The 26,813-nt window shown below is 45.7% G+C and overlaps 1 protein-coding gene and 1 non-coding gene across 6 annotated transcripts in view; both read right to left on the bottom strand.

The window, feature by feature from the left end:
* Window positions 1-12,425: 12,425 nt before the first annotated feature.
* The window catches only part of LOC134756790 (uncharacterized), a 30,105-nt gene continuing 15,717 nt past the window's right edge, over window positions 12,426-26,813 (bottom strand). The window contains exons 2-6 of one of the 5 annotated variants that reach the window (XR_010129968.1): window positions 22,379-22,462; window positions 21,360-21,478; window positions 14,872-15,016; window positions 13,468-13,557; window positions 12,426-13,006 (exon numbers count right to left, since the gene is read on the bottom strand). Coding sequence is in view for 4 of the 5 variants with exons in the window: in XM_063695849.1 (XP_063551919.1) it covers window positions 14,010-14,500; window positions 14,872-15,016 (636 nt within the window). In the remaining variant the exon portion in view is untranslated. Of the gene's footprint in view, window positions 13,007-13,033; window positions 13,327-13,467; window positions 13,558-13,909; window positions 14,501-14,871; window positions 15,017-21,359; window positions 21,479-22,378; window positions 22,463-26,813 lie in introns of those variants that run through there. The other 4 variants (XM_063695852.1, XM_063695850.1, XM_063695851.1 and 1 more) reach the window with 4 other exon arrangements.
* Window positions 18,473-18,572, bottom strand: LOC115933664 (small nucleolar RNA U13). The gene has a single exon (XR_004069527.1). It is a non-coding gene; the product is annotated as a small nucleolar RNA U13 (small nucleolar RNA).

Below are 26,813 nucleotides of genomic sequence, written 5' to 3'. Positions count from 1 at the left end.
TCAACTGCTTTCTGGTCTCAGGCTCCGGTAGGTTGCAAATGACCTGCTTTCTTTTTGACCCCAGGCTGCACTCTCCCTGTCGGATAGTAAATCCCAAGTAACATACCTGCTGTTGGCAGATCTGAGCTTTCTTCTTGGACACCTTATACCCACAGTCCTCCAGGTGCTGGAGCAGGGTATCCATTCCCTTGGTGCGCCCGACTGCTGTGGGGTGTCCCAGCAGGAGGTCATCAATGTACTGGAGCAACACGCAACCTAGGTCTCTAGCGGGGAACTTTTGGAAGTCTTGAGCCAATGCCTCCCTGAAGATGGTGGGGGAGTTCTTGAACCCTTGGGGAAGCTGGGTCCAAGTGTACTGAGTGGTGACACCTGACCACAGATCCTCCCACTGAAAGGCAAACAGTTTCTGGCTCTCAGGGTCTAGTCTCATGCTAAAGAAAGTGTCCTTCAGGTCCAGGCAGGTGAACCAGCTGTCCTCAGCTGGCAGTGACCCCAACAATGTGTATGGGTTAGGTACCATTGGGTGCAAAGTCACTGTAGCTTGACTGACCAAGCACAAGTCCTGCACTGGCCTGTAGTCCTTGGTCCCTGCCTTGGGAACAGGCAGGAGGGGAGTGTTCCATGGAGACTGACAAGGAACTATAATTCCAAAGGCCCTCAGGCACTTGAGATGGACCTGGATACCTTCAAGAGCTTCTCTGGGGACCGGGTACTGTTTTTGCCTGACTGGCTGGGCCCCAGGCTTAAATTCTATGAGTATGGGGGCCTGGTTGATTGCCAACCCTGGAGGGTTGTCTTCTGCCCACATCCTTGGCCACCGCTTAGCCAGAGCTGTTCCTATCCCTTGGCCTGGCTCAGTTAATAAGAGTTTCCATGAGGTTCCAAGATGGCCCAATAGGAACAGCTCCAGTCTATAGCTCCCAGTGTGAGGGACACAGAAGACAGGTGATTTCTGCATTTCTAACTGAGGTACCAGGTTCATCTCACTGGAGTTTGTCAGACAGTGGGTGCAGGACAGTGGGCGCAGCCCACGGAGCATGAGCCAAAGCAGGGTGAGGCATCGCCTCACCCAGGAAGCACAAGAGGTCAGGGAATTCCCTTTCCTAGCCAAGGGAAGCTGTGACAGACGGCACCTGGAAAATCGGTCACTCCTACCCTAATACTGTGCTTTTCCAATGGTCTTAGCAAACGGCACACCAGGAGATTATATCCTGCGCATGGCTCAGGGGGTCCCACGCCCATGGACCCTCGCTCATTGCTAGCACAGCAGTCTGAGATCAAACTGCAAGGCAGCAGCGAGGCTGGGAGAGGGGCGCCCACCATTGCTGAGGCTTGAGTAGGTAAACAAAGCAGCCAGGAAGCTTGAACTGGGTGGAGCCCATTGCAGCTCAAGGAGGCCTGTCTGCCTCTGTAGACCCCACCTCTGGGGGCAGGGCATAGCTGAACAAAAGGCAGCAGAAATTTCTGCAACCTTAAACGTCCTTGTCTGACAGCTTTGAAGAGAGTAGTCTTCAAAGACTCCCAGCACGGACTCTGAGATCTGAGAACAGACAGACTGCCGCCTTGAGTGGGTCCCTGACCCCTGAGTAGCCTAACTGGGAGACACCTCCCAGTAGGGGCCAACTGACACCTCATATGGCCGGGTGTCCCTCTGAGATGAAGCTTCCAGAGGAACAATCAGACAGCAACATTTGCTGTTCTGCAATATTTGCTGTTCTACAGCCTCCGCTGGTGATACCCAGGCAAACAGGGTCTGGAGTGGACCTCCGGCAAACTTCAACAGACCTGCAGCTGAGGGTCCTGACTGTTAGAAGGAAAACTAACAAACAGAAAGGACATCCACACCAAAACCCCATCTGTACATCACCATCAAAGACCAAAGGTAGATAAAACCACAAAGATGGGGAGAAACCAGAGCAGAATAGCTGAAAATTCTAAAAACCAGAGCACCTCTCCTCCTCCAAAGGAACACATCTCCTCGCCAGCAACAGAACAAAGCTGGATGGAGAAGGACTTTGACAAGTTCACAGAAGGCTTCAGAGTATTGGTAATAAACTTCTCTGAGCTAGAGGAGGATGTCGGAACCTATCACAAAGAAGCTAAAAACCTTGAAAAAAGATTAGATGAATGGCTAACTAGAATAAACAGTGTAGAGAAGACCTTAAATGACCTGATGGAGCTGAAAGCCATGACACAAGAACTACGTGACGCATACACAAGCTTCAGTAGCTGATTCGATCAACTGGAAGAAAGGGTATCAGTGACTGAAGATCAAATGAATGAAATGAAGTTAGAAGGGAAGTTTAGAGAAAAAAGAGTAAAAACAAACAAAGCCTCCAAGAAATATGGGACTATGTGAAAAGACCAAATCAACGTCTGATTGGTGTACCTGAAAGTGACGGGGAGAATGGAACCAAGTTGGAAAACACTCTGCAGGATATTATCCAGGAGAACTTCCCCAACCTAGCAAGGCATGCCAACATTCAAATTCAGGAAATACAGAGAATGCCATAAAGATACTCCTCAAGAAGAGCAACTCCAAGACACATAATTATCAGATTCACCAAAGTTGAAATGAAGGAAAAAATGTTAGGGCAGCCAGAGTGAAAGATTGGGTTACCCCCAAAGGGAAGCCCATTGGACTAACAGTGGATCTCTCAGCAGAAACTCTACAAGCCAGAAGAGAGTAGGGGCCAATATTCAACATTCTTAGAGAAAAGAATGTTCAACCCAGAATTTCATATCCAGCCAAACTAAGCTTCATAAGTGAAGGAAAAATAAAATCTTTACAGACAAACAAATGCTGAGAGATTTTGTCACCATCAGGCCTGCCTTACAAGAGCTCCTGAAGGAAGCACTAAATATGGAAAGGAACAACCGGTGCCAGCCACTGCAAAAACATGCCAAATTGTAAAGACCATCGATGCTAAGAAGAAACTACATCAACTAATGAGCAAAATAACCAGCTAACATCATAATGACAGGATCAAATTCACACATAACAATATTAACCTTAAATGTAAATGAGCTAAATGCTCCAATTAAAAGATGCAGACTGGTAAATTGGATAAAGAGTCAAGACCCATCAGTGTGCTGTGTTCAGGTGACCCATCTCACATGCAGAGACACACATATGCTCAAAATAAAGGGATGCAGGAAGATCTACCAAGCAAATGGAAAACAAAAAAAAGCAGGGGTTGCAATCCTAGTCTCTGATAAAACAGACTTTAAACCAACAAAGATCAGAAGAGACAAAGAAGGCTGTTACATAATGGTAAAGGGATCAATTCAACAAGAAGAGCTAACTATCCTAAATATAAATGCACCCAATGCAGGAGCACCCAGATTCATAAAGCAAGTCCTTAGAGACCTACAAAGAGACTTAGACTCCCACATAATAATGGGAGACTTTAACACCCCACTGTCGACATTAGACAGATCAACGAGACAGAAAGTTAACAAGGATATCCAGGAATTGAACTCAGCTTTGCACCAAGCAGACCTAATAGACATCTACAGAACTCTCCACCCCAAATCAACAGAATATACATTTCTCTCAGCACATCACACTTATTCCAAAATTGACCACATAGTTGGAAGTAAAGCACTCCTCAGCAAATGTAAAAGAACAGAAAATATAAAACACTGTCTCTCAGACCATAGTGCAATCAAACTAGAACTCAGGATTAAGAAACTCACTCAAAACCGCTGAACTACATGGAAACTGAACAACCTGCTCCTGAATGACTACTGGGTACCTAATGAAATGAAGGCAGAATAAAGATGTTCTTTGAAACCAATGAGAACAAAGACACAACATACCAGAATCTCTGGGACACATTTAAAGCAGTGTGTAGAGGGAAATTTATAGCACTAAATGCCCACAAGAGAAAGCAGGAAAGATCTAAAATTGACACCCTAACATCACAATGAAAAGAACTAGAGAAGAAAGAGCAAACACATTCAAAAGCTAGCAGAAGGCAAGAAATAACTAAGATCAGAGCAGAACCAAAGGAGATACAGACACAAAAAACCCTTCAAAAAAAAAAAAAAAATCAATGAATCCAGAAGCTGGTTTTTTAAAAACATCAACAAAATTGATAGACCACTAGCAAGACTAATTAGGAAGAAAAGAGAGAAGAATCAAATAGATGCAATAAAAAATGATAAAGGGGATATCACCACCAATCCCACAGAAATACAAACTATCATCAGAGAATACGATAAACACCTCTACGCAAATAAACTAGAAAATCTAGAAGAAATGGATAAATTCCTGGCACATACACCCTCCCAAGCCTAAACCAGGAGGAAGTTGAATCCCTGCATAGACCAATAACAGGCTCTGAAATTGAGGCAATAATTAATAGCCTACCAACCAAAAAAAGTGCAGGACCAGATGGATTCACAGCTGAATTCTATCAGAGGTACAAACAGGAGCTGGTACCATTCCTTCTGAAACTATTCCAATCAATAGAAAAAGAAGGAATCCTCCCTAACTCATTTTATGAGGCCAGCATCATCCTGATACCAAAGCCTGGCAGAGACACAACAACAAAAGAGAATTTTAGACCAATATCCCTGATGAACATCGATGCAAAAATCCTCAATAAAATACTGGCAAACCGAATCTGGCAGCACATCAAAAAGCTTATCCACCATCATCAAGTGGGCTTCATCCCTGGGATGCAAGGCTGGTTCAACATATGCAAATCAATAAACATAATCCATCATATAAACAGAACCAAAGACAAAAATCACATGATTATCTCAATAGATGCAGAAAAGACCTTCAACAAAATTCAACAGCCCTTCATGCTAAAAACTCTCAATAAATTAGATATTGATGGGACGTATCTCAAAATAAGAGCTATTTATGACAAACTCACAGCCAATATCATACTGAATGGAAGCATTCCCTTTGAAAACGGGCACAAGATAGGGATGCCCTCGCTCACGGCTTCTATTCAACATAGTGTTGGAAGTTCTGGCCAGGGCAATCGGTCAGGAGAAAGAAATACAGGGTATTCAATTAGGAAAAGAGGAAATCAAATTGTCCCTGTTTGCAGATGACATGATTGTATATCTAGAAAACCCCATCATCTCAGCCCAAAATCTCCTTAAGCTGATAAGCAACTTCAGCAAAGTCTCAGGATACAAAATCAATGTGCGAAAATCACAAGCATTCCTAAACACCAATAACAGACAAACAGAGAGCCAAATCATGAGTGAATTCCCATTCACAATTGCTACAAAGAGAATAAAATACCTAGGAATCCAACTTATAAGGGATGTGAAGGACCTCTTCAAGGAGAACAACAAACCACTGCTCAATGAAATAAAAGAGGACACAAACAAATGGAAGAACATTCCATGGTCATGGATAGGAAGAATCAGTACCGTGAAAATGGCCATACTGCCCAAGGTAATTTATAGATTCAATGCCATCTCCATCAAGCTACCAATGACTTTCTTCACAGATTGGAAAAAAAACACTTTAAAGTTCATATGGAACCAAAAAAGAGCCCACATTGCCAAGACAATCCTAAGCAAAAAGAACAAGGCTACAGTAACCAAAACAGCATGGTACTGGTACCAAAACAGAGATACAGACCAATGGAAAGAACAGAGCCCTCAGAAGTAATACCACACATCTACAACCATCTGATCTTTGACAAACCTGACAAAAACAATCAATGGGGAAAGGATTCCCTATTTAATAAATGGTGCTGGGAAAACTAGCTAGCCATATGTAGAAAGCTGAAACTGGATCCCTTCCTTACACCTTATACAAAAATTAATTCAAGATGGATTAATTTAAAGACTTAAATGTTAGACCTAAAACCATAAAAACCCTAGAAGAAAACCTAGGCAATACCATTCAGGACATAGGCAAGGGCAAGGACTTCATGTCTAAAACACCAAAACCAATGGCAACAAAAACCAAAACTGACAAATGGGATCTAATTAAACTAAAGAGCTTCTGCACAGCAAAAGAAACTACTATTAGAGTGAACAGGCAATCTACAGAATGGGAGAAAATTTTTGCAATCTACCCATCTGACAAAGGGCTAATATCCGGAATCTACAAAGAACTCAATCAAATTTACAAGAAAAAAAAATCAAACAACCCCATCAAAAAGTGGGCAAAAGATTATGAACAGACACTTCTCAAAAGAAGACATGTTCATCATCACTGGCCATCAGAGAAATGCAAATCAAAACCACAATGAGATACCATCTCACACCAGTTACAATGGTGATCATTAAAAAGTCAGGAAACAACAGGTGCTGGAGAGGATGTGCAGAAATAGGAACACTTTTACACTGTTGGTGGGACTGTGAACTAGTTCAACCATTGTGGAAGACAGTGTGGCAATTCCTCAAGGATCTAGAACTAAAATACCATTTGACCCAGCCATCCCATTACTGGGTATATACCCAAAGGATTATAAATCATGCTGTTATAAAGACACATGCACATGTATGTTTACTGCAGCACCATTCACAATAGCAAAGACTTGGAACCAACCCAAACGTCCAACAATAATAGACTGGATTAAGAAAATGTGGCACATATACACCATGGAATACCATGCAGCCATGAAAAAGGATGAGTTCATGTCCTTGGTAGGGACATGGATGAAGCTGGAAGCCATCATTCTGAGCAAACTATCGCAAGGACAGAAAACCAAACACTGCATGTTCTCACTCATAGGTGGGAATTGAACAATGATAACACTTGGACACAGGATGGGGAACATCACACACCGGGGCCTGTCGTGGGGTGGGGGGAGGGGGGAGGGATAGCATTAGGAGATATACCTAATGTAAATGACGAGTTAATGGGTGCAGCACACCAACATGGCAGATGTATACATATGTAACAAACCTGCACGTTGTACACATGTTCCCTAGAACTTAAAGTATAATAGTAATAATAATAATAAAAAGAAGAGTCTCCATTCCTCCTCCTGAGGAACCGTAAGGGCCATGATGACTCCCGTTCCAGGTAACTTTAGCTGTAAAGAGCTGTGCTTTGTAAAAGAGATGGTGGCTTTCAGTTTGCTAAGTAGGTCCCTTCCTAGCAAAGGCAAGGGGCAGTCAGGCATGTACAGGAACTGGTGAATCACTTCATGCCCCCACTACGGTACAGGTCCGGGGCTAACAGAAAGCTTGCTTTGCCAAAACCCCTGTGGCTCCAATTATATCAATAGTCTTTTTGGATAAGGGGGTGACGGGGTGGCCATTACTGAATGTTCAGCACCAGTATCGACTAGGAACTCAACGTCCTTGCCCCCGGACTGTCATCCTGACCATGGGCTCTTTGGGGGCACATGAACCTGGTCCCCCTCCATCCAGTAACCCTTCTGCCAGATTGAACAAGGCTCCTTCATCCTTGCCTGAGGCCTCATGCTCAGAGTCACCTTGTTTCCCTTTCAACTGGGGGCACTTGTCCTTCCAATGTCCTTTACAGTAAGCACACTGGTTACGCTGCAAGCGTAGATGGCCAGACTGGGTATTTTTCTTGGAGCCCCCTTCTCTCGCCCTTTGGAGGGACCCCTCTAATAGCTGCAGCTAGCAGGTCGGCGTTTCGCCGGGCTTGGTGTTCGCTCTCTGCAGTTCTCTCTGTGGCTTACTGCAGCTCTATTTACAAACACCTGGTTGGCTGTCTCCAATAACTGTGACGTATTCATGCCTGCAAACCCAGCCTGTTTCTGCAATTTTCCTCTAATGTCTTCTGTACTTTGACTAAAGCCATGTTAATCATATGCTGATTTTCAGGGCTATTGGGATCAAAGGGAGTATACATACGATAGGCCTCACGTAGAATAGTCTCTTGTAGAATTGTGCCGGGCTCTCATCTTTCCCTTAAATGACCTCAGAGACTTTGTTAACATTTGTGGCCTTCTGAGCTCCCTTCTTTAACCCTTCCAGAAGGGCTTCCCTGTACCGGTTTAGCCTTTGCATACCCTTTCATTTGGGTCCCACTGGGGGTCTGTTCCTGGTAATTGGATCCTCACATACTCTTGGGGGTTTTGGCAATCAGCTGGAACGTGTTCTTCCAGCCACTTAGTTGCTGCTTGGAGCACTCTCCTCCTTTCATCTGTGTTAAAGAGGTACATAAGCAACTGGTGGCAATCAGCCCAGGTGGGGTTGTGGGTCTGGATAATAGTTTCGAGCAAATCAATTAAAGCTTGAGGCTTTTCGGTATAGGATGGGGTATTGTTTTTCCAACTGAGGAGATTGGTAGAGGTGAAGGGCTGGTACACAAAGGCATGCCTTTCCACCATATGCCCGTCCTCATCTACCCTAGTATACCGTTGCTCTCTCAGAGGCATTTGTATCCCAGTTCTAGGCCTCAAACGGGCTGCCAAGGGAGGGGTTTCTCCCGAGGTCTCGCATCCTTTCTTTTCTACTCTGGGTGACCTAGGGGTATATAGGCCTTGTGGAAGCTCGAGCGCAGTGGGCTCAGGAGTGGGAGGCCTTCCTTCTTGATGAAAGGGGGTGGGGGCACTGGCACTGTTCCTCTGATGTTGGGTCGGACAGAACTTTAGGCGCCTACTCCCTTCAGTGGGTGGAGCGGAATTCTTCCTTGGCTGTCTGTCCCTTTGCCACTAATACTTCTACGTCTGTCCTCTTAACCACGGTGCAGGGGTCTAAAACCAGCTGTAACCAAGTGTCTATGTACAGAAACTGGTCTAGGTATCCTTTACCAGTTACCTTGTGCCACACCTTTGAAACAAGGGAGCTGTCTAGACTTCCTCCTGATGGCCAACCCACTTCTAATGCCAGCCACTCTATCTCACACAAAGTTTTCCTGGTGTCATAGTAACTCCATAGTCTCCACTAAATCCTTCCTTGAAATTTCTCAACATAGTTCCTAGTGGAGTGGGCGCTTACTTTGCGTTCCACCCATCTTCCTCCCGAGACAAAACAACACTCACACCACAAGAAGGAAAGGGTAAAGGGGTCACTCACTTGTCTCGCCCATCTTAAACTCAAGCACTCACTCACTTTCACTTTCCTTTTTGCAAACGAGTCAAGCCAAATCAAAATCAATACTGAGACCAAAGTGCTGATAAGGGCACACCGTGGTTGATCAGGCCGCGCTTCCATTCAAATGGAGTGGGCAAATTCCCAGAACCAGCCTGTTAAGCAATTCAAACCAAGTCAAGAATCAAACCAAAGTGCCGACAAAGGCGCACTGTGGGTGATCAGGCCACGCTTCCACTCAAATGGAGTGGGCAAGTTCCCAGGACCGGGCCTACCGTATTCCAGATGTCCAGACTCCAGGCGCCAGTTCCTTCCTGGTGTTCAGCTGCTGCATTGATCCTCCGCGGGGGCCTGCAGTGCACTGCTCTGACGAGGCGTTCCACAGAGGCAAATGCCTACCCTGGAGCGCTCTCAGGATCCGCATCGCTCAAGCTGGCCGGAGTCCCCCGTAGGAATACTTCCCAGGGCAAGCCTAAGCTGCCTAAGGGGCTGCCTCGACCGTCCATCAACCACCTCTCTTCCTGGTCAGGGAACCAAGAAATGTAGCAGGACAGCCGCGGACAAAACCCCTCAGACACCGGGTTACGAAGGATTTGGCTTTATTGGGCTGTGAGCCTCGGCAGACTCGCGTCTCAACGGCGGGGAGTTTTGGCAGACTCGCGTCTCAAGAACCGAGCTCCAAGAAGCCAGAGTTCCTGGCCCTTTTAAGGCCTTACAACTCTAAGGGGTTCCATGTGAAAGGGTCGTGATAGATTGAGAGCACATGCGGTTAGAGTGGGGGGTTAACCTTTTAACCTCAGGCCTGGTCATCAGTGGCACTGGCTGGTCTTGCCACTGACTTCATTCCTGTTGTTTTTCAACTTTTACTTCCTCCTTCTCTTCAGAGACAGGAGACAGTAAGAGAAATGGCCTCTCTCCTCATTATGATGTGTAAATATTGCCCAACTTTCTACAAGGGACCCTTCTTCTGGCCCTTCACTGACTCATTAATCCTAAAGGAGGAAAACCCATAATAATTGCTTATTTCTTTCATAGCACTCAGAAAAATCAAGGCCAGGCGCAGAGGCTCATGCCTGTAATCCCAGCACTTTGGGAGGCCAAGGCAGGTGGATCGCTTGAGCCCAAGAGTTCAAGACCATCCTGGGCAACACAGTGAGACCCTGTCTTTACAAAAAAATACAAAAATTAGCTGGGTGTGATGGTGCGTGCCTGTGTTCCCATCTACTAAGGATGGTGAGGTGGGAGGATCGCTGGAGCCCAGGAGGCGGGGATTGCAGTGAGCCAAGCTCATACCACTGTACTCCAGCCTAGGTGACAGAATGAGACTCTATCTCAAGAAAAAAAAATTTTAATGAAAAATCAATAAATTACTTGGCTCAATGAATACAAAATTTGTTTTGTTTTGTTTTGTTTTTTTCAGATGGAGTCTCACTCTGTCACCCAGGCTGGAGTGCAGTGGCACAATCTCGGCTCACTGCAACCTCTGCCTCCTGGGTTCAAGTGATTCTCCTGCCTCAGCCTCCCAAGTAGCTGGGACTACGGGCATGTGCCACCACGCCCAGCTAATTTTTGTATTTTTAGTGGAGACAAGGTTTAGCCATGTTTGCCAGGCTAGTCTTGAACCCCTGACCTCAAGTGATCTGCCCGCCTCGGCCTCCCAAAGTGCTGGGATTACACGCATAAGTCACCACGTCCAGCCCCCAATGAATACAAAATTCAACAAATGTTAGTCAAAGGCTCTTACGGAAAAGGCTTGTTGCAGGACTGGAGGATGACATGCTAATGCTAGTGTCCTCCTAGAAGATGCACACTTGGCACCATATAGGTCAGTTCCAACCAGAAGTTGATTTCAGGACCCCAGGGGCACTTGTGTTTAGTAGCTTTCTCTATGAAGCCCGGTAACTATGTCCACTGTTATGTAAATCTCTTCCAAACTTTGGGTTCAGTGACTTCACATTGGTAGCCTGAAACTGGCCATGTGATGAGATATTTACACCACAGGAATTGGCAAACACCGTAAATCAGCTCATCACTGCACTGAATTCCTCGAGTTGAGGTGGTATCTATAAGTTCAGTCTCACACCACAAGCTGAGGGGCACTCACTGGGTCAGCAGAGATATTTGAGCCTTTAAGGAGTTATAGCACCAGGGGCATTTGCCCCTGCTCTGCTGGACACACGTCCTTGTAACAGTGTCCATTTCCATGTGGCTGTCTTTGGGTATGTCTGACCTGCTAGGAGGTTCTTCTTGCTCCTGTTTCAGCAGTCAGTCCATCTTCCAGACACTGGACAAACCTCTCCATGGTTTCTCCGTGGCTGGAGTTAGGCTTAGAGTTGAAGCTCACAGGGGCTGAGTCAAGGTGAGAATGAAACAGACACAAAAGCCCAACAAAAGAGGAAAACAATGCATATTTGATAACTGAAAAGGGGGCGGAGATGGGCTTTTTCTTAATTTTTGACTGAAATTATTGGCATGGTTGAATTCATAGACTTCCTCCCCACCTCCAGCTCTCCTGGCAGAATTCTATAGCCACTAGCACAGTCTCACTTCTTTTCTCTTCAACTGTCCTTATGAGGCTTAGCACACCTTGTAATAAAGACCAGGCAAGAGAAGACCGGGGAAGGGAGAACAGAAAACCAGCTTGCCTAGGAAGCGAAGAACACCATTTGAGGAGGGAGGTGGAGGTGCTAGAGCAGCTATGGGGTAGGAGAGAAGTAGATGGAGGAAGACGGGGGATTAAACGCATTATTTTATTATTCTCTGAATAGGTAATATATGCACATGGTACACAATTACAGAGGTCTCCCACTTCCCCTCATCTGTGCACCCAGCAGCCCCATTTCCTCCCTAGAAATAGCCTATGCCATCAGTTCTTCACATATCTCAGGGATTCTTGAGAATATTCCACCTCAAGGGCTCGCAGGCTTCCCTGGATGAGAATCACCTGGAGGGCCTGTGCCAGGACTGCTACCACCAGCCCCTGGGGGTTCTTTTCTGATTCAAAGGCTCTGGTGAATTTGCCTTTTCTTTTCCTTTCTTTTTTCTTTTCTTTTCTTTCTTTCTTTCTCTCTTTCTCCGTTCTTTCTTTCTCCCTCTCTCTCTTTCTTTCTTCTTTCTTTGGTGGAGTTTCGCTCTTGTTACCTAGGCTGGAGTGCAATGGCGCGATCTCGGCTCACCGCAACCTCTGCCTCCCGGGTTCAAGCGATTCTCCTGCCTCAGCCTCCCAAGCAGCTGGGATTACAGGCATGCGCCACCACACCTGGCTTTTTGTATTTTTAGTAGAGACAGGGTTTCTCCACGTTGGTCAGGCTGGTCTCGAACTCCCAACCTCAGGTGATCCACCCACCTCGGACTCCCAAAGTGCTAGGGTTACAGGCGTGAGCCACTGCACCCAGCCTGGGAATCTGCATTTCTAACAAGTTCCCAGGTGATGCCGATGCTGCTGGCCAGGGATTACACTTTGAGAACCACAGTTGTGGAGGTATTCACAGAAACCCTTTCAATACTCTCTGTCTCTCTCTTTGAAGTAATTTGAGTATCTGTTTCTGGCAATGGAAATGCCTCTAAGACAGCATTAATACAGCGCAATTCCTTCCTGTGGGCCTTCCCTATGCTGGACTCTTCATCTGGACTACTCTCATCCCTGACCTCCACATGTCCAAGGCCCAGTTCAATGGCCATTTCCTCCAGGAAGTCTTCCTTGGTTCTCTCCCTATACTGGAAGAAGTCTTATGCTCCCTTAAATTTCCATAAGAGTGTTTGTCTGCATTCTTCTAAGGGTACCTGTTATTTATTAGAACAATATATTAAAAATGGGACTCTCTTTGCCTCAATTTTTATAATTTTTATTAAAGAGATATCAGATCCCAAAATAAGTCTGAAGGAGACCATCAAATGTAGTATTTAGGTTTCAAGATTCTTGGTCCTCCCTCCCCTGGTCAGCTTGGGGACTGTAGAATGGCTGAGGTAATTTTTGGATGATTTCTTGGGAGAGGGCCATGCTGTAAGCCTACAAGAGGAAAGGAGAAATTAAATGGAGCTGTCGCTTCCATACTCTGGAGCCTAGAGAGCCTGGGTTTCAGTGGCCACTTGAGAGCTTGATGAGGGTTCTCTGTAGCTGGGGGAATCCAGGGACCAGTGCCTGAGACAGCCGAAGCAGCCTGGGGCCAGGCAGAGAGAGAGGAGGAATTGCCCTCCACCAAAGGCAGAGCAAGGGGAGCGTTGTTGCTTCTTGAGGACCAGTGGAAAGTCTCCAAGGCAGCCATTGTGGGGGCATCTGAAATCCCATCCAATATAGCCGGTCTGGTAGGGGCTGTGTGGTGACCTCAGCTGAAAGGAAGTGTGAGGTGAACTTCACATTCCCATGGCTCCACATGGCAGAGTCCTGGGAATGGTGGACAAGCCCCCAGTTTGGGGGATCTCTGAGGAACACCCAAAACACCCATAATCACAAGAGTCACCTTTACTCACCTGCCATCCAGAGGACCTTGAGATTTGGAGACAAGGGCACCACCTTTTGATTTTACCCTTTCTCCTATGGGCAGGAAGCTCATTCACCTGCTGGTGGGAAAAGGAGGGGTTGGGGGAGAGAGAGTGAGAGAGAAAAGCTACCCCATCTCCCTTCTCAGGTGGCTGGGGAGATGGAAGAACATGTAATGCCACATCAAGTTCAAAGTCTTGATTATGATATAACACTGGACATTCTCCTGAAAGGAGACAGTGGTTGTAACTCAGAGGGGCAAAGGACTATAAGACTGCTGTTTCCTAAAGGTGGCAAGACAGGGCATAGCCCTGCTGAAGTTTCATCAGGGGCAGGCAAAGTCATTCCTTTTATTGTTATGCACCATGTTTGCTTAAAGTTTCACACACACACTGCATAAGCTTTTTCTTTCCCTCACTATGTCATGAACTCCCTGATATCCTGGTGTGTAACACCTCTGTGGCCCTTTTGGTGCCTAGCATGCCTAGCACCATACCTGGCACATACAAGTCTACAGCTGATAGTTGCCCATTTATTCATTGATCCTTGCCTTCAACATGTATTGAGAGCCCATGTTGGGTGGTAGCAAGAGAGCAGGACATGAAATGCATGTGACTTGTGTTCCAGGAGCTTGCTGTCTGCAGGGGAGGTGTATGAGAAGTGTCTGCAGAGCCTCACCCCACTCCAAGGGGAGCAAATTCAAGCCCATGGGCACCAGGCAGGAGGATGAATAAGGGAGGCAGTCTCTAACTGCGACACCTTGGGCAAGTCTAAGACAATAGGCATGTTGGCAATTCTGGCAGAACAGGGCACCCACCATGCCCCTCGGAAGGTGGCAGCTGTTCTTTATTGCCTTCTGAGAATCCAAAATGACTGTTGCCAGGTTGCCTGCTTCTCCAAAAGAGTTTGAAATCTGGAGTTGCATGTAAAATGTCACCAAAAAAACCACATCTGTAGGTTCCTTCAGTCCAAGGGTCACGGTCCGGGCCACAGTGCTGTTGTTGGCTCTCTCCCCTGGTATTCCTGTTTATAAAGAGGGGGGTGCCAGTAATTGTGAGCCACGTGCTGCTTCTTTAGGAATTAATTAGTCAGGGATTTGGAGCAGCTTTATACAAAGAACTTAGCTGTGTGAAAACACTCTTTGGCCCAAAGAAGAAATATTTTTAAAATCCCAACCCTAAGTGCTTAATCTGCTAAGATGTACAACAAATAAAAATAACACTTGGAAAAGAGCTTGCTTCCTGTTTCAGAAGAGCCCCTGTGGCCTCTACAGTCTGATTACAGGGAAGGAGCCTTTTCTGCCAGTGGTATGACAACAAGCCACAGACTTACCAAACCAAGTCAGAATTTGAAAGGAACTAGTTGACAAGTGGCATTCACTGCAGCTTTATTACCTGGAAAATAGTTGCGTCCATTGGAGATGTAGTGACAGCTTCTAGGGCTGATCCCCCATGGTGGGGCTGTCCTTTGAGCTCCTGCTCGGACACTGCTGGGATCCAAAGGCCCAGGAGCCAGACTGTAAATGGAGCTGGAGAAGTCCTAGGAGACAACACAGCAGGCAGCCCAGGACAGTTGGCTACCTGACGCATGTCTCCATGTTCTGGGTCCTGTTCTGGGGACAGTCCCAGAGGTAGCAATCTATACAAATATAATGTATGACTGCCTTGAGGTGCAAATAAGGCCATGTTTCTCATTTGTATCATTAACTCCCATCTACCTTTATAAGCAGGAAATCTGATCATCTAAACATCCCTTTAAACCTCCTAAGAATCCTAAGCACTTGGTTCCAGGAAGTCAGTACTGTGTCTGCAGGTCTGATGGAGAGAATGGGGAAGCTCCCCTGACGATTGTTTCAGTGGCTGCCACAAGGTGTTGTTGTTGGAGACTGTTTTTGTGCAGACCTGCACACAGCTGCCCTACACTTTGGGCGGAGGCCCTTGCTGGTGCAGGCAGGTCTTTGCCAGCCCACAGTAGTGCCACATGCCTGGCAGTGTGAAGAAAGTGCAGGGCTGTAGGCCAGCACTTGTTGCAGCACAAATTGGAATGGGGAGGGGCCGAGGGTGTGTCTAACCTGATTTCTCAACTGGCCACCCTGAGATATCAGGCAGGCCACCAGAAATTCTGTTTCCATAAAGATCCCATAACTTTCTAGAAGGGCAGCAAAACTTTGAGACTGGCCTGCACTAAGAGAAGGCAGTGGGCGTGGTTAAGAGCACAGATTTTGAAATCAGATCTACTTTGGCTCAAATTTTGACCCTTTAATAGTTGTGTGATTTGGGGCAAGTTGTTTAATGTTTCTGGGCATCAGCTTCCTTGTCTATAAAATAAGGATAAAAACACCTATTTTATAGTTTGGAGAGCTAAGCCATGTAAAAAGCTCAGCATGGCGTCTAACCATGCCAGATTCACAATGAAAATGGCCACTGTTCAGGCGAAGGAAAAAACTCCACTGTTGCCCTCTGAAGGTTTGCTGAAAATTCGACTCACAAAAGACAGATTCAGTGCAGAAAGAACATACACATTTATTTTATTAGAGTTAACGTGATAAGGGAGGCTTTAGGGTGAAGACCCAACCCCCCAGTGGGGTGTAGAGGCTTATATGTTCTAATTCTTTTTTTTTTCTCTAACTTGCTTCAGAGGAAGATACCCTTCTTCTCAGGGGAAAGGGAGATGGGGAAGTGTGGATGATTTTAGAGTAGTAAATGATGTTTAGGGGAATTCAGTGGGCTTGAAGAACATACAATGGCCTGGGGCAAAGCTTGTTGGGCCCAGAGAATGGACAATGGTTTGTGACAAAAGTCCATCAGGTGTGTGGGCAGACACTAGTCTTTTTTCCTATAATATGGATTCAGTTAATGAAAACTCAGGGAAGGGGCTAAAGGCAATTCTTTTCATCTTTGGTAGGTGCAGACTTTAGGCAGAAAAGGGAGCTTCAGAGCACAGCGTCCTCCTATGCTTTGGGAGAGATGGGTGGGGAAGGGGAGGTCAGAGAGACCTTGAGGCTCCTTTTTCAGTTCAACATGTACAAATGGCCATATTTTGGGGTACTGGTTTTTGAGCCCCGATGCCACTCATAGGTGTTTTATTTGGGCATTAATTGTGCCAGTTTTTTAAAAAAAACAAAATGACCTGTTATAATTTGAAAACTGCAGACAATGAATACATTTTAGCTAGAAATTTTGATAAATTGGATATATTGAATAAGGCTTTCAACCTGTTTTATATTCTTTTTTTTTTAATTTTTATTTATTTCTTCTTATTATTTTTTTAGAGACAGGGTCTTGCAATGTCGCCCAGGCTGTAGTACAATAGCTATTCACAGGTGCAATCCCATTACTGATCAACACAGGAGTTTTGACCTGCTCAGTTTCTGACCTGGGCTGGTTCACTCCTCCTTAGGCAACCTGGTGGCACCCCCGCTACACTTAGTGCAGACACCTAATGGTCACAGTGCGCTACAGCCCAAGGCTTCTGGGCTCCAGCACTGTTCCCACCTCAGCCTCTCCAGTAGCTATGACTGCAGGTGTGTGCCCACCACACCCAGCTATATTCTTATTTTTAAAGATCAAAATCATAGAACAAATGTTTACTCTCAAGTCCTATTCAGTGATGACCTTGTGTAGTACTTGACATAGAGTTAAGTTGTCACAGTGTCTGGTTTTTAGCTCTTGTGCTCTTAGACGACATAAACGCAGACAGTCATGGAAGGGCTGCCCAGCCCACATGCTACCACCTCTGAGCCCTTACATAAGCTCTGCCAGGTTTACCTTCCTGCTCTGGATTGATTTCTCCATAGAGGACCTTGCCTCCTGCTTTGCTGAAAAATCAGAAGCATGAGGCAGGAACTGCCTCAACTTCCTGCTGCCAAATCTCAAGTCTCCTGAATCCAGCTTCCCATTTTGCCCTCCCCTTGTCCAGGAGGAGCAGTCCCTCAAGGCCAGCCCCCCCACACCCTTTCACCTCTTTCCTCCTGCCTTCTCAGGACACTTGCATTAACCATCACTCCAGATCACTCTGTATTTTCAACCTCACTTTTTCCCGGATTCTTCCAATTGGCATCAGACTATGTTCAAAATTTATTAAAGATAAAAAAGTGAAGATCCTTTTATCCTCCACTATTAGTTAGGAAGTAGGTTTGACTGCTATAAAGTCCCCAAATAATCAAATCCACTTAAAAAGCTTAAACAAGATGAAAGTTTACTTATTTCTCACATAAGCTGGCAGGGCAGTACCTTACTGGCAGGGACCTCAGCTTCTTAAGGGTCCTCACTCCACCATTCCTAGGGGTGGCCTTGTCTCCACAGTTCATGATAACTCTCACTGCTGTAAGCAGCATCAGGAAAGAGGGATGGGGAGATGGAGAGCCTTTCCACATGAGGGTATGACTTCCACTCACCTCCCAACAGGCCAGAATTTAGCAACATGGCCATGCTTAGCTGCAAGGAAGGCTGGGGATCAGCTATTATTCTGGTACCCAGTTGATACCGTTTGGATATTTGTCCCTGCCCAAATCTCATGTTGAAATGTAATCCCCAATGCTGGAGGTGGGGCCTGGTGGGAGGTGTTTGGATCATGGGGGTGGATCCCTCATGAGTGGCTTGGATCATCTCCTTGGTAATAAGCGAGCTCACACTTTAGTTCACACGAGATTTTTTCTTTATAAATTAATGAACCAATTAAACCTCTTTTCTTTATAAATTACCCAGTCTCAAGTATTTCTTTATAGCAATACAAGAATGCCCTAATATACCAGTTAAACACAGAGACTCTATTAATGTACCAGGAGGGAGAATGGGTATAGGGTACAGCAAGCAAGTCTACTCCTGCACACCGTATCCCCCCTAAGAACAGCCCAATCTCGATTTTCTCCTTCTCACCCCAAGTTTTCAAATGAGTTGTCCACACTCATCATCTCTACTTCCTGTCTGTGTTTGTTTTCCACATAGATGAGAATTTGCAAAAGTGTTTTGAAGCAAGGGAGAATTTTTTTTCTCATGTCAGATGCATAATGTGCTGACATATAACAATGTTTGAGGGAGGCACATCTCATTCATAAGCGTGAAAACCCAGTAATTATGCATAACTGCAAAAGGATCAGAGAGAATATTATACAAGTTCATTCCTTGAAGGTGGGACTAGGGGTGGGTTGAGCTGCTTAAGAAGACCTGGAAGGCGAGGTCCAGGGAGCTAAGTAAAGCCATGGAAGGAGCTGTTGTTGTCCAGGGATGGGCTGAGTCAAGGAGACACAACCAGGAGGCAACCCATGCTGGGGTCTGAGAGAATTGGATCTTGTGTGAAACTGAAGGAAGGAGAGGATACACGTGGTAGGAAGAGGGGATCAGACAAGGGTGGGGGAGGCAGATGGGAGGCAGTGAAGGTGCCTTTTAAATTCCTGATCTCATGCTTTGTAAATGTGGTGATGGGGGCACCTTTTCACATGGTACCAACTGTGCTTTCCCAGAATGGGGTAGCTCCTTAAAGGAGACATATACACAAAAGGACGAAATTCTTTTTTTTTTTTTTTTTGAGTCAGAGTCTTGCTCTGTCACCCAGGCTGTAGTGCAATGGCATGATCTCGGCTCACTGCAACCTCCGCCACCTGGGTTCAAGCAATTCTCCTGTCTCAGCCTCCCAAGTAACTGGGATTACGGGTGCCCGCCACTATACCCAGCTAATTTTTTGGTATTTTTAGTAGAGACGGGGTTTCACCATGTTGCCCAGGCTGGTCTTGAACTCCTGACCTCAAGTGATCTGCCCGCCTGGGCCTTCCAAAGTGCTGGGATTACAGGTGTGAGCCACTGCACCTGGCCAACAAAATTCTTATGTGCATTGGTTTTTCTCTACTTAGATCTGTTCATACTTATGGTGTTTACTAGGTAACCCATGCTTGGAGCATTGCGGATGAAACTTATGAAATCTTTGAGAACATAGCCTTTGATATCAATGCAAAGCACACGTTAAGATAAATCTGGGGTCCAGGTGTGGCAGCTCATGCCTATAATCCCAGCACTTTGGGAGGCCGAGGCGGGCGGATCACCTGAGGTCAGGAGATCCAAACCAGCCTGGCTAACATGGTGAAACCCCATTTCTACTAAAAATACAAAAAATTAGCTAGGCGGGGTGGCGAGTGCCTGTAATACCAACTACTCAGGAGGCTGAGGCAGGAGAATCGCATGAATCCAGGAGGCGGAGGTTGCAGTGGGCCGAGATTGCACCATTACACTCCAGCCTGGGCAACAAGAGCAAAACTCCATCTCAAAAAAAAAGAAAAAAAAAAGAGAGAGAGATAAATCTGGATAATTTCTGAGTCACACTGCGAGGGATCAAATCCTGGCTTCTATACGATATACGAATTAGCTCTGCAGCTTTGGGCAAGTGACTTTGCCCCTCTGTTCTTAATTTATAAAGTGGAGATAATAAGAATACATTTAGTTCCAGTAAGGTTGTTGAAACTAACATAAAACCCAATCCAAATGGGCTTTAACAGGAAAAGGGAAATTACAGGCTTATGTAATTCAAAAGATCTAATGGTAGCATTCAAGTGTGGTTTGATCAAGGCTCCAGTTTGGTTTCTCTGAGATTTCCTTTGACTTTGATCATAGCAGCAAATTGGGTAGGAACACAGATTCCCCTTTGCACAGCCTGCCATCTAGGAAAGGATGTTCACACCCAGAATTCCTGTCCGTGGTTCCAAGACTCACTCTAGCTGGACTGGAATGGTGACCACCCACAGAACCTCACTGTGGGCAGGGTTAATGGGCTGAGCCTAGGGCCACACCCCACCCATGGAACCAGGTATGGAATTGGCTTCCCTGGAACCTACTGGACTCCTCTCAGAAGTCAGAGGCTGCTGGGAAGAAGGAAGGGAAAATACAAGCATGAGAAGCAAGCTAGAGGAATTGTTACCAACCACAGGTTCTTAGGCACCCATGCAATAGCAATTGACAGGAGGCCAAACAAGTTTCCCAGACAAGACTTTATGGGCGCTTGTGCTCCAACACAAGGAAACTAGCCCACGAGCAAGAGTTCTTGGCTGGCCCCACTGAGGGGAGTGCATTTCGGTGTCTTAAGGAGGGTGACATGCATAATTCATGAGGTAGGTGAGCCTCACTACATGTGCAGGGTGGAGTACAGGGTGTGCAGGCATGGTAAGGAATCATGCCAACACATACCGTTGCGTGAGCAGAAAATAGCAGATAAGCCCTCCTCTGGGCAGGGATTTTAGTATTATAATGAGGCAAGGGGCAAATATCATTCTTCGGATCTTATGTGCATGCAGGCTGTAGGATTAACTCCCTTGAGTAAGATTTAGGGTGGATGCTGCTTATCTTAGTTTCTTCAAGATCGCAAAGTCAGCGGGGATGCGTTAGAGTGATGGTGGTGCAAAGTCTGCTAATTGACAGGTGTGGGAGTGGGGGCCTCATTCCAGTGAGGGCTGAGTCCTGTCCCTATGCTGTCTCACAATCTGCTATATCCATGCACACTGTTTTGACCCAGGACTCCTCCCCCAACAGTTATGGCCTTCTGGTGTCCTAAGTTAACCTTAAAGAAGCAAACATAGAGCTAGTTTGTCATGGGAAATTTTGACAGACTCATAAAGGAAAAGACATGATAGGTCACAGCAATGCCATGTCTATACTCATTTCCAAGAACCACATTGTAACCCACATGTGTATTGGCTGTGAAACTCTTAAACTCTTTCTCCAGGGCCAGAATATGACTTTTGTGGGTCTCCATTTTTGCCTTCATCGTCCCTTTCTTCTATAAAAAGTACTAAAAACTATATTACTAAGTTGATACTGACAGAGCTCAAGACATAGTATCCACAAATATAGCACGTTGGCATTTGAGAAAACAGCAGAAGCAGGAAGGCCACTCTCACCTTCTCCTCACTCTGCTCCCCTGAAGAGGGCCTTAAGAGAATTATCTGACCTTCCTCCGAAGAAAATCTTCATTCCAGAGATGTCCTTCCTACACCCAAGGAAAGGAATGTCCTTTTCTCTGAAGACACAGGAACACAAAAAAGAATCTAAACAGGCCTTGCTAAGTACTTTCCAGTTTAATATCATTAGATCATAGTTTTTTATCCTCCAATCATACTTCTGCATGGCTGTCTATAAAATACACAGTTTTTCCTGTTTCTTTGGGCCTTCATTTCTGAGTGTTCCCATGTTATATAATTTTCTTTTTCTTTTTTCTTTTTTCTTTTTGAGAGAGAGAGAGTCTCACTCTGTCACCCAGGCTGGAGTGCAGTGACACAATCATAACTCACTGCAGCCTCAACCTCCTTGGCTCAAGTGATCCTCCAACCTCAGCCTCCAAAGTAGCTGGGACTACAGGTGTGCACCACTGCACCTGGCCAATTTTTAAAATTTTTAGTAGAGACGAGGTCTGGCTATGTTACCTGGCTGGCCTTGAACTCCTGGGCTCAAGTGATCCTCCCGCCTTGGCCTCCCAAAGTGCTGGGATTGCAGGCGTGAGCCACCTTGCCCAGCCCACATAAAATTTGTATTAAATAAATTTGTGTGCTTTTCTCTTGTTAATCTGTCTTTTATTATAGGTGTCTCAGCCTTGAACCTTGTGATGAGTGAGAAATCTTTCTCCCCTACGGTATGTCTGTATTAACATTATATATTAAAACATTGTCTTCTAGTTAAAAAAAAATTGAAGCATTTTCATGAGCCACTAAAATTATCATGAGCTCTGGGCTCTGCCCCAGCTGTGCCTGATGGATGGGTCCACTCCGCCTTTATTCCCAATGCACCACAGGAGAAAAGTTTCAATGTGCACCTTGCCAAGAATTTCATCTTCTTTATGTTGCCCATGGCATTTTCTGAGCAGCTTTCCTGGAGCTCTGTCTGCCATCTTGCTTATGAAAACCCCAAGTTGTGTAATGGTTACCTGACAGAATGGGAATCCAGATCTCCTTCAGGATACAGCAAGATGGAGGCCTGCAGAGATGGCCTGAAAATAAGTAGCTGGATCCTAAAAGAGTGGAAAGGAAAGTGTTCTGTGCAGTGTTCAGGCATTGAAGCTGTCCTGTTAGTGAATGAGGAAAGAGGAAGAACCCTAAAATGATCCTAATGGCCTGCACACCTTCCTTCCTTCTGTTAAGTTTCTATGATCATGAGTAGGTTCATCCTTTTATTAAAAAGTTTAATAAGCCAGGCATGGTAGCTCATGCCTGTAATCCCAGAACTTTGGGAGGAGAAGGCAGGTGGATCCTTTGAGCCTAGGAGTTTGAGACCACCCTGGGCAACAAAGTGAGACCCTGTCTCTTTGAAAAAAAGAAGTTTAACCAGTCTCGGCAGGTTAAGTTATGCTGTGGTAACAAACGACGCCAAAATCTCAGTGCTTAAAACCACAAAGATTTATTTTGTATCCATTCTACATGTCCTTCTTGGGGTGGCTAGGGACTGTCCTCCATGTCCTCCTTACTCAGGGAGCCTAGCGGATGGAGTGGCACCATCTGGAACCGGGACAGCAGTAGTGGCAGGAAGAAGGAAAATGTGGCAAATTGCAAATTGGTTGGTGAGCCTGCCACTGGGCCACTTCCCCTCGCTTTTCTTTGGCCTCCAACACTGATTCAGAAGGCGGGGAAGTACGATTTCACCATGCTTCCAGGGGGGCAGAATAAGAATATGCAGTGGCCAGCCTCAATGATTGCTGCAATAATTTTCATCTTTTTTTTTTTCTTTATCCTTTCATTCTTACAAAACTTGCACATGGTAACCAATAGCTCCATTCTAGGGTGAAGGAAAGAGCCTGAGTCTCTTCTGTGGCTGGGGACAGGAAATGCACCCACCTGCCAAGCTGCTGGTGACACCTGGTGGCAGCCAGGAAGCCCCAGACTCCTGAGGGAGGAGCAGTGTCCCTATTCTCCGGCCCCCAGGTGAGAGTTCCCAGCACTGGCTGGCCTGCTGGGCTGAGCAGGTATCTGGGGATGAGGACTTAGGAGTATGAAGGCCAAGGGCTCCCTGGGAGGGAAGAGAAGGTTTCCCCAGAGATGTTCACAGGGCGTGGGATCTCTAGGTAGTAAAAGGAATGCAACCTGGCTTCTTGCTCCCAGCAGGTGAAGCCAGACGTATTATGATGTGTGGCAATCTAAATGACAAAATACTTTGTGGACACGGTTGGGAAGTACAGATAATGACATTACATCATGTCCATTACATAAACGAAGTGAAAAAAGGTAGATACAAAAATTAGACTACAAATGACAGTTCGAAAAGAATGTTGTGTGTGTGTGTGTGTGTGTAGCGGGTATGAATAAGTCCACAAACTATATGAGCAAGACATATTTGATTCCTTTATTTCCTTTTAGTCAACTTAGTCCTGACTCTGAGCTTTCATTCATCCTGATAAAAATTTGTCCCCAGTTATTTTTAGAGTTTCCCACTGCCATGGTTGTGCTGGGGTCTCTCGTCCATAGCTGCAAAACACTGGCATTCTCCTGTGATTTTTGAGTCCATGGATACAGCCTTCTTCCACTCCACACAGTCCGTGGAAGCCCCCCATCTGGCTGGGGTACACGAATCAATCTTGGTGGGTCCAGAGACTCGATTCCTCAGAGGCACCCTCTGCAGCGTCACCCCTGAAGTCTTGCCACACCACCCACCCCCCATTCTCACCTCTCCTTTCTCCCTTCTTCCCTCTCTCCCACCTGCCCCTCAGAACACATACTCTTGAATGAGTTTAAGTTTTTCAAGAGGAAGAAGTACGTCAGCCTTGCCGAAATAATCGAATAACGGGATACTAGCAACATGGAAACCAGAAACCAGCCTGGACAACCTGGTGAAACCCCATCTCTACTAAAAAAAAAAAAAATTTTCAAAAATTAGCCGGGTGTGGTGATGCGTGCTCATAGTACCAGCTACTCAGGAGGCTGAAGCACGAAAATTGCTTAAACCCAGGAGGCGGAGGTTGCAGTGAGCCGAGATTGCACCACTGCACTCCAGCCTGGGCGACAGAGAAAGTCTTTGTCTCAAAGTAATAATAATAATAATAAACATTGAATGTACCTCTTCCTCAGGGAAAGGAGGTTAAATAAAGCTGGATTTCCATCTGAAAAGGGAGATAGAGGGGAAATATGGACAATAACATATGAAGTAAGAGTCAGAAAAATATCTGTACATGTAAATAGATGTATATGGAATCACCTCATAATGTTACGGTGATTATTTATGGACAGTGAGGTTGCAGGTGAGTTTTATTTTCGACCCCACCTCTGGTACTCATGACCTTTGTGTGGCCCTCTCCTACTCTGTAACAGGGCGAGTTTGGGTGACCTATAGAATACAGCAGAAGTGAAGGTTCGTCACTCCCCACTGAGGCTATAAAGGGCCGTAGTTTCCATCTTGGACACTGTCTCTCTTGCTCTTTCTCTGACATCATTTATTCTTAAGGGAAATTTTGCCCTGAGAAGCACTATAGAGGGGCCCAGCCATGGCCTCCTGCCAACAGCCACATGAGTGAGCTTAGAACCAGACCCTAGCAGGCCACTGATGCCATCCATCTGTAGTCCCAGCTAGTTGGGAGGCTGAGGCTAGAGAATTACTTGAGCCCAGGAGTTCAAGGCAGCAGTGAGCTGTGATCACAATGCTGAAAAAGCAGCAGATCCTGCAACCTGCCAAGGCTTCACATGAGAATAGCTCTGACAACATCTGGACTGCAACCTCTTGAGACTCCCTGAGTCAGAACTACCCAGCATATTTCAGACGAGACCATAAAAGAGGAAGAAAAGAACCACCTGGCTGAGCTGCTCTTAGTGATAGTGAGATAACAGATGTTTGATATTTTAAGCTGCTGGGTTTTGGAGATAACCTGTTACACAACAACAAATAACTAACACAGTATTTTCCCCGCAATTTTCAAGTTCTATATAATGTACATATATTGCCTTACAACCAGAAAAAAAATGTTTTAAAAGATCAAGTAAATCCTTCATTCCAGTGTGATACAGAACAACCTGTTCAGTTGTCTGATTACCATCACTGCTTTGCACACCTGTACCCACTGAAGTCCATGTGGTAAGACACCAGCTACACACCAGGGAGGCCTGAACAGGGGTTGGTCTTAATTTAGTTTTGCCAGAGAACTCCGTGTTGCAAAACATCCCATAAAAAGGGATGATTCTTTTCGTGTGATGCAGGTCTTGCAAATGTAGCCAAAAATCAGTTAATTCCCTCAGGAAACTGGATAACATTTAAACTTGGTTAACTGCCTCAAACGTTGTATAAAGTAATAAATAGCATTTGACTATCACCAACAGCTACATTTTGTTTATAGAGGATTTTCTTTCCTTTATTTTTTTTTATTTTTTATTTTTTTAGAGACAAGGTCTCCTTCTGTCGCCCAAGCTGGAGTGCAGTGGTGCAATCACGGCTCATTGCAGCCTCAACCTCCCAGGCTCAAATGATCCTCCCAGCTCAGCTTTTTGGGCACCTGGAACTACAGGCACATGTCACCACACCCAGCTTGGATTTCCCAAAATTGGAAATGTACATTTTTCTTTTGAAGGTCAGTGGGCCTAGAACAAAATGTGGCATGGTAGGGAGAATGCTGTCCTTGAACCTGAAGCCTTCCCTCTGCCAGGAACAGCTCTGTGGCTCTGCAACAAGTCACTTTGCCTCTCTGGCCAGTTTCCTTATATGTAAAACAGCAGTGTTGAATATACTATCTCTAATGACTCCAAAAATTTGTTACCCTATAGTCTTGCTTTAACCTACCATAGTATTTTGGCTCTTGAATGACAAGCCTGAGCCCCCACTCATGATGGATGTTGCACTATCCGGTACGGAGGCCACTATGTGCATGTGGCTAAATTCAAATTAATTTAAATGAACTAAAATTAAAATGTATTTCTCTGTTGCAGTAGCCATGTTTCAGGTGCTCCATAGCACCTGCAGCCAGTGGCGATGTATGACACAGCGCAGAGTTAGAGCACTTCCACCATCACAGAAAGTTCTACTGGACAGCTGCTCTAGGGCCTCACCTCTCCAAGTGTGGTCCATGAACCAGCAGCACCACATTACCTAGGAGCCCTTAGAAATGTAGACTCTCAGCTGGGCACAGTGGCTCAAGCCTGTAATCCCAGCACTTTGGGAGGCCAAGGCAGGCTGATCACCTGAGGTCAGGACTTCAAGACCAGCTTGGTCAACATGGTGAAACCCTGTCTTTACTAAAAATACAAAAATTAGCCAGGCGTGGTGGCAGGTGCCTGTAGTCTCAGCTACTCGGAAGGCTGAGGCAAGAGAATCGCTTGAATTCAAGAGGCAGAGGTTGCAGTGAGCTGAGACTGTGCCATTGCACTCCAGCCAGGGCAATAAGAGTGAAA

Source organism: Gorilla gorilla, chromosome 12, assembly GCF_029281585.2.
Source record: "Gorilla gorilla gorilla isolate KB3781 chromosome 12, NHGRI_mGorGor1-v2.1_pri, whole genome shotgun sequence".
Lineage (NCBI taxonomy): Eukaryota > Metazoa > Chordata > Mammalia > Primates > Hominidae > Gorilla > Gorilla gorilla.
Note: the sequence above shows the minus strand (reverse complement) of the source record. Positions and strands in the feature narration are given on the sequence as shown.